The 7,763-nt window shown below is 45.9% G+C and overlaps 2 protein-coding genes across 2 annotated transcripts in view; one reads left to right on the top strand and one right to left on the bottom strand.

The window, feature by feature from the left end:
• Nucleotides 1–4,795, top strand: part of LOC104394642 (chromosome unknown open reading frame, human C14orf166) — a 15,776-nt gene extending 10,981 nt beyond the window's left edge. The window contains exons 6-8 of the mRNA XM_010004264.1: nucleotides 399–467; nucleotides 3,782–3,830; nucleotides 4,452–4,795. Of these exons, the coding sequence (XP_010002566.1) occupies nucleotides 399–467; nucleotides 3,782–3,830; nucleotides 4,452–4,606 (273 nt within the window). The 3' untranslated portion in view covers nucleotides 4,607–4,795. The remainder of the gene's footprint in view (nucleotides 1–398; nucleotides 468–3,781; nucleotides 3,831–4,451) is intronic.
• Nucleotides 4,796–5,740: 945 nt separating this feature from the next.
• The window catches only part of NID2 (nidogen 2 (osteonidogen)), a 21,378-nt gene continuing 19,355 nt past the window's right edge, over nucleotides 5,741–7,763 (bottom strand). Inside the window, exons 20-22 of the mRNA XM_010004252.1 lie at nucleotides 6,730–6,853; nucleotides 5,835–5,947; nucleotides 5,741–5,751 (exon numbers count right to left, since the gene is read on the bottom strand). Of these exons, the coding sequence (XP_010002554.1) occupies nucleotides 5,741–5,751; nucleotides 5,835–5,947; nucleotides 6,730–6,853 (248 nt within the window). The remainder of the gene's footprint in view (nucleotides 5,752–5,834; nucleotides 5,948–6,729; nucleotides 6,854–7,763) is intronic.

Genomic DNA, 7,763 nt, shown 5'->3' with positions numbered 1-7,763 from the left:
TGGCAGGTTTTCCTTCCGGAAGAACTGCATTGCAGTTGTAGAAAAATGGTGCTGCTGCTTTGGGATTGTGGCCAGCTCGTTTTGGGCATTGCAGGCTGTCCTGACTGATCTTGGTACTTTACAGTTTCTGGCCCAGTAGTGGCTGAAATTAATATCACATCCTTGTGTCCTGTAAGCTGCCTTCCCACAGCCCAAGGAACTACACCCGTGTAAGATGATGCAAAGCTGAGTCCTATTTGAAAAGGTTTAAGGTCTGAAAGAGTTTTCCAAAAAAGCTTTTCACAAAACTGTGGGTTTGAGGTTATGCTGGGTTATGATGTTGGCTCCTTTTCCCTTGCAATTGCTGAGAAATACATCCAGACACAAACTGATGAGTGTTGCCTTCATGTTTTTCCCAGGCAATCCGCATTTTGGTTCAGGAGCGCTTGACGCAGGACGCCATCGCCAAGGCCAGCCAGTCCAAGGAGGTTTGTATACACACTGCAGGGGTCTGGTGCTAATTGTTCCATATCAAGTCAAGAAGTGTTGGTGTAAATATCTACCATCTCCAGCTAAACCACTTCTGTTTTAATATTTCACTTTGGAGGATGGTGGAAATTTGCTTCATCTTTACCGTCCTGATTCTCACAGGCCCAGAGGATTATGGGGAGTGTTCTTATTTCTGTTGAATACAAATATACATACCTGTGTGATATATCATGGAAACAGCTGTTCTCCTGTTAGCTGGAGGCTTACCCTTACTGCTCAGTGCATGAGTAGAAAAGTATGACCTGGCTTTTCTTTGGAATTGGCAGTGTTGGCTGCATAAACAGGTTGAACTGTTCCTTGTATGGAGCATTTTGCTTCTAGGTACATCTCCTATGTGTTGATGTTTGACATCCAACTTCTCTCTCCCCCCCCCCTCTTTCTCAGAAAGAATCAGTGAGGGAAAGTTCTGGCACTTAAACCCTAGATTTTGCAGAATTATTTTCTAACCTCAGTCTGTGTGGAAGATGTTCCAGGGAATGACTGTGGTTTCTCAGGTTGTCATTTCTTAAATGTCCCAGTTCTCCTGCCCTTCTTTCCAGCATGTTGCACAGCAGCTGCTGGCATGGGGGCTGGGCACAGCCAGGAAAAGCCACCTCCCTCCCCTTGCAGGAGCTCGTGGGGATGTGTCCCTTCTAAAGCCACTGGATCTGCTCAAGGAACCCAAGTCCCTTCATCTCTTCTGGCAGCTGCTCAGAATGGTCCATGTTTTATTTATGATCACAACATGAGTCCTGGTGTTTACTGAGAGGCAATGCAGGTGCTCTGAGTTGCAGTGCAGTAATTGCCAGAAGAGCTAGAACATCAAATCAAAGCTTTGGTCTCAAATAGCCAAAAAACTGTTAAAAAGAGCAGGAAAATATGAAAGCAGCTGAGGGTGCTGCAGCCATTTTGGGTCTGTAACAAATGTTAATTAAAAGCTGCTTTTACAGAGCAGAGTTGTTTACAGAGTTGCATAGCTGATGTACAGGGCTCAAAAATGGGGTTTTCTGTGAGTTTGGTACAAGTAGCTTTGTTGAGGAACAGACTTTTAGTCATGGTGGAGAATTCTTTGTACTTGATAGGTACTCAGAGCACGGTCAGGTCTGAGGTTGAAATGTCACTGTGTCACTGAAGGTGATACGTGTCACTGGGAGTGTATTCTCACTAGGAATGCTAAATTTCAAGTGAGGTGAAGGAAAGGCAGGAGCTTGGAGGCAGGAAAAGGGCTTTATCTGTGCCAGCAGCAATCTTCAATATCATCACGTACCAGGTCTTAAAGGCAGAGGGAATATCTGGGTCACAGGGTAGAAGGAGAAGAAAAATAAACCTCTGCTGCTGATTTTGGCTGGATTTTTAGTGGTGAAATTACTGGCCAGTGACACTTTGTATGTGAAGCCTTGTCCCTGGAAACAGGTTATAAATGTCTGGCTGTTGCATGACTGGCAACTTTATATACACAATGTCACGAGTCACATTCTTGGCAGTATCATGACAGGGTGAGGGAAAGATAAAATAGAGAAATACTCCCTGGCTGAAGGATAGATGTGAATGCTGAGCACTCTCACACTGCTGTGCTTGTGCTTTAAATGTACCAAATAAAACTAGATGTATCTTGTTGTCACAGTACAGTTTTCAAGAGAAGATGTGACACTTGTTTGGAATGGCTGGCGAGTCAGTGCACGGGGTGTCTAGACAGGATTCAGATCTGCATGGACAGACTCAGAGCCTGTCCTGGCCTTTCCTTTCCTCATGAGTGTTCCCATGATTAATTCCCACAAACACCCTTCAGGATCACTTTAAGGATGCTCCTGGAGGCCATACCCTGGGTCATGTTTTAACCCTCAACAAAGTGGGTTCCATTTTCCCCCCACTCTGAAATCTGGGAATTATTTTTTTTTTTTTCCTCCCACTCCCAGCAAATCTGGTTTTGCTGTCAACACTTCCCCAGTTCCAGGGGAGGTGGCTGAGGTGCTCAGGCCCATTCCAAGTGTTTGGTGCAGCAGCTAGAAATTAGATCTTTTAGGGACTGAGGCTGAGAAAGGAGGTCAGCTGTGTGATGATGGATGGAATGATGCTCCTCACTTCTCTCCCTGTGCAAATGACCATGGGCCTGTTGTAGTTGCAGCAGCAGTGGGTGCCTGTACAGCCCAGCTCCTGCTACAGTCAGCTTAAAGTGACATTCTTAGCCACAAGCTGTTTAAATTTCAACAGTGCAGATGTCTTTTAAGATGGCAGTTGAGCATCCATTTTACTGGAAAGGCCCTGGGAAAGAAAACTGTGTTGAAAATGGGGCATTAGAGTTTGTTTCAGTCAGCATTTTGTATTTAGTTTGCATGGTTTTGATCAACTTAAGCATTTTTGACATGGATAGGAAAGGCTTGAAAAACAAATCCTCACTGTTTAGAAGGTTTACAACCCCATCATTGTGGAAACTGATGGTATTGAACCCGGATGTTTTTGTCTTGCCAAGTGCAGTCTTGCCAGATCCACTGCTGGAAAAAAGTTCCATGGGTGCTGAAAACAAATTGGAAGGTTTGAATTGTTTAAATCTAATATGTGCTTGTTGAAACATGGTGAGGGATTGTTTAGCCTGACCACTTCTCTGCAGCTGGAGAGGGCAAAGGCAAGAGAGCCCTGCTTGTAAATGACCACTCATCAAACCTCTCCTTGTGCTGTCCTGGTAGAGCAAGTGTTTAGAAAATCAAATGTTTAGCTTTATTCCTAAGCTTAGCACTTGAGAAGATGCTTCTGAGGATGTTGGAGGTTGGGAGTTCAGTGCTTGAGAAGTTCACTTGCTTACAGGGCATATTATTTTTTTTTTACAACTCTCCCTCAGACTGGCCAGTGCTTGGAGACCTGGCAGCTGTGGGAAGGCAAATGGTTTCTGAGAGAGGAGAGTTTGTGTCTGCTTTTAGTTTGGGGGGGGGTAGGGATGTTGCTGGGTCGGGTGTTCTCTGGCAGTGCTGTTGTTGGCCTTTTAAGGATTGAATGTGGGCAGTGTGTGTATCCAATGGGCTTCACTTGACAAGTAGGCATTATTAAGCATGAAGCTTTGTCTTTATTAATGCTCTGAGGCTGATGTTTCAGGACTCAAAGGCACTGGTGTGATCAAGCAGGATGACTTTTTGAAGCCATCACACCTGTCTGTATAAGCCAATCCTCCTCTCCTCCAGAAGAGTTTTACCTGGGGTAGTGCTTGATTTTTATTTTCCAAACATGCAAAATGACATTTCTAATTACATTTGAACATGTTTGTGTTTTTTTCTTTTCAAAGGGTTTGCCTGTAGCTTTAGAAAAGCACATTCTTGGTTTTGACACAGGAGGTAAGAAGTTCTTAACTTTTTAACTGGTGGATTTTGCCTTTGACCAAGTACATTACTGTCAACTAGGCAGCTCATGTGTACAGTAACAAAGCCTGTAGTGGAAAGAATTGCTCCCTCCCAGCTTGTTATTTACGAGCACTCCAGTGCGTTTTGTTTTGGAACAGTAAAGCATAAATCTTAGCCCTGGAATATGTTGTTTCAGGGTAATGTTTAAATAACGGCTTTTAACAGCAGCCCCGCTTGCAGGCGGGAGGAATGTGTCTTGTCATGTCCTCCTGTAAATCTTGCTGCTACCAGCAGAGGCCCCCTGTGCTTCTGCCTGGGCTTCAGCTGCGTGATTTACCTAAAATCTCATCAGAGCAGTGAGAGGTGGCATGGCCTGATAGATCATTTCTTAAGGAATTTACAGGTGACCTGGGACTCCACTGCCTTCACTTTCGCCCCAAGTTCCTCCTCAGAATGCTTCCTCCTGATCCCACTTGGCTGTGGATTCCTGTCCCTCTCCAGCAGCAGGGAATGTCATTTCCTCTTTCAAGCAGGAGAACCACTTAGCTTAAGCTTTTAAGACCTTCATGTCAGATGAAAGCATTCATGTGCCTTCTCTTTCTGCAACCCACCCAGATGCTGTTCTCAATGAAGCTGCCCAGATCCTCCGCCTGCTGCATATAGAGGAGCTCCGAGAGCTGCAGACAAAAATTAATGAAGCCATTGTGGCAGTTCAGGCCATTATTGCTGATCCCAAGACTGACCACAGATTGGGAAAAGTTGGGAGATGAGCAGATTAAAGCATTTAGTCTCTTGTGTACTTAGTACAATTAGGAACTATGTACAACCGTGCACAAGTCTGGCATGCAATGTGAAATTGTCTTCTTTTACTGTTTTGAAAGAAAACAGGAAACTGAATTCTGACTCCTAATTAATTATCTTTTTTTTTTTTTCCTTTAAATAAATGAAGTTGGGGAAAATAGACAAATTGTTCTGATTAGCTCTGAGTTGGCAAATTTAGTCTTCTTCATTGTGTTTGGCTTTGTGTTGAGAGGGGAGTGGTACCCAAAGGCCTTGCAGATTCCTCTTTTGCTGAGGTCCTGCCATATGAACTGGCTTGCTTGCTGCTTCTCCCCAGTCTACCCTACAACTGAAACATTTCAAAACTCGATCCAAAGCGAAACTTAAACCAACCATTTTATTCAATTATTGAAGTAACCTGGAAAAAAAAGTGAAGCATTACAACGTAAATGGTATTTCTGAACATGTATTGGTCTACACTGGGTAGATCTAGGAAGGCACTTAGGAGAACCAACAAGCATCAACAGATCAATTCTAGCATATTCTTCTAATATAAATACTAAAAGACATGCATTGAGGCAGTGGTGAAAATACAGACTTGTCCTCTGGACAAACTTCCATGCCTTTGCCATATCCCATAACTGTTCTGCACACTTCTGGGTACACAGAGTCTCTGCCTTCAGGGCTGTGGATTCCTCAGACCCAGCAAGGTACTGCATCCAGAGCTCCCCATAGCACTTGGGTTTTGGATTAAAGGACCCGTTGGTCAGATTGTCAAAACTTCTTAAAAAATGAATCCATTCTTCTTCCAATAAAATCAAACATTTGAATAAGAAAGCTACATTTTAAATTTGCTTGTATAAGCAAGAGTTAGAGCAATGGTCTTAAGATTCACAGGACCATTTTTTTGGTAAGATATCCATGTTTTTCACTTAAAAAAAAATACAGTAGTAAAGACTTGAGGTATAACTTCAAAAAATACTTGATCAGCTTTTGCAGGAAAGTAGATCTCTTCATGGGCCTTGATTTAAGGGGTTTTCCCCCCTTAGTTGTATGCAGTGACAGTTTCCTGGGTCTGAAGTTCTTCTGGGTGCAAAGATGATTGTTTCTCCAAAGAGCAGCTGTTACTTCCTTGCTGCAGAGAGAAATGGATCTCTTTAGAGGGTCAAGCATGCAACTGCTGCCAGACAAGGAAAGAGGATGGGCTTTGTGCTTTACCTCCAGGGCAGTAGGGATAAACTGCAGTTATTCCATAGAGATGTGATCGCTGCTCTGGAAGATACTCATCAGTAAAGGAGCCAGTTTCTTTATTGATGGCTATCACACCATCCCTGGTGATAAAAGGGGAGACGTGCTTTACTCATCTATGAAACTTGGGTTTGTTGGGTTTTTTTCCCCTTATTTACATGCATTTAAGGACTGAGGCAGCTAAAAAGATTGTTCTGAACACCCGCAGAACAAGTGGAAAGAAATTTTGCCCTGTAAAACCTCCATCCAGCTCATTCAGTGCATTTCTCTTGGGTGATGCAGAGGCACAGCCAGCCTTCCAGGGATAGATTATCTCCCTGATAGTCTCTCCTCCAAGTCTGCAAAGCACTTAAGTGTTTGTTGTAATCTGCTAAGATTTAATTGAAGCTGTGAGAGCTTCCAGCTGGAGTGGGGATAGAGGTTAGTGATGCTGAGGGCCTGGGGTGGCAGGGCAGAGGGAACAACTGAGGACAGAGTCTTTTCTTTGACTTTGTCTAGTTTCAGAAACTCATGCCAAGTTTTATTTAAAAAAAAAACCCAACCACTATTTCTGTCCTCCCAGGAAGCTGGGGCTGTTTTGAAATGACTGTCCTGTGCAGAGATTTACAAGTGGGTGTTGCTGAACGAGGCCCTGCAGGAGACCTAGGAGAAGGTTCTGGTGAGGTTGCAGGATTTGGGACCAGGGGGCAGGCTGGGGACAGCCTTTTTGTTTTCCCCCTCTTATCCTTAAAGCCCCTCCAAGCTGCTCCCTGCAGGACTCAGGCAAGGAGTGGGGGAGGCTGGCTCCTGGATGCGTAGGGAGCAGAGCCCTTGGAACTAGCTGAGCATTCCTGGTGGCAGGAGGGAGCAGGGTGTCTTTCCTTACCGTCTCCAGTCCGTGTGGTAGAAGTGGTTGGCATAACTGATGATGCTGAAGGGGTAGTTGAGGTTGTTCTGGATGACCCTCCGGCCCGTGCCGTCAGGGAACGTGCACTCCAGGTGCTTGGTTCCTTTTCAGACAGAAAGCACAGTTACCACGCCATGGAATAACACCAAACCTGGGCTTTGTATTCATTACATTTTGAAACTGGCTTCTCCAACCTAAGGATGTAGAAGCAACTCATATTTGTGAGCCCCCCCCAGCCCCATCACACCAACTCTTGGGGCAGGACAGTGGAAGGGGACAGAAGCCATGTACAGCTGGTTTTCCCCTCAAGGCTTTGAGTGTTGTGGGTTGATCCTTGGTGGAGTTAACTCCAGTTGGTGGCTGGTCACCAGGGGTGTTTCCCAGGGCTCAGAGTTGGAGCCAGTTCTGTTTGGTATCTTTATCAATGATCTGAATGAGAGGATTGAGGGCACCCCCAGTCAGCTGGCAGGTGACACCAAGCTGGGTGGGAGTTGATCTGCTTGAGGCAGGGAAGGCTCTGCAGAGGGACCTGCACAGGCTGCATGGATGGGCCAAGGGCACTTGTATGAGGTTCAGCAAGGCCAAGTGCTGGGTCCCCTGTTTCCATCACAACAACCCCAGGCAACATTCCAGGCTTGGGGCAGAGTGGCTGGAAAGTGCCTGGTGGAAAAGGACCTGGGGGTGTTGGTCACAGCAGCTGAATATAAGCCAGTGTGTGCCCAGGTGGCCCAGAGGCCACCAGCATCCTGGCTTGTGTCAGCACTGGTGTTGCCAGCAGGACCCGGGCAGGGATCATCCCCCTGTGCTGGGCACTGGGGAGAGGGCACCTCAGATCCTGGGGTCAGTTCTGGGCCCCTCACCACAAGAAGGACATGGAGGGGCTGGAGCGTGTCCAGAGAAGGGCAAGGGAGCTGGGGAAGGGGCTGGAGCACAAGTGTGAGGAGGAGCAGCTGAGGGAGCTGGGGGTGTCCAGCCTGGAGACAAGGAGGTGAGGGGAGACCTGCTGGCTCTGC

The sequence above is a fragment of the Chaetura pelagica genome, unplaced genomic scaffold (assembly GCF_000747805.2).
Source record: "Chaetura pelagica isolate M959 unplaced genomic scaffold, ChaPel_1.0 scaffold141, whole genome shotgun sequence".
NCBI lineage: Eukaryota > Metazoa > Chordata > Aves > Apodiformes > Apodidae > Chaetura > Chaetura pelagica.
The sequence above is the reverse complement of the archived record's forward strand: the minus strand, read 5'-3'. Positions and strand labels throughout refer to the sequence as shown.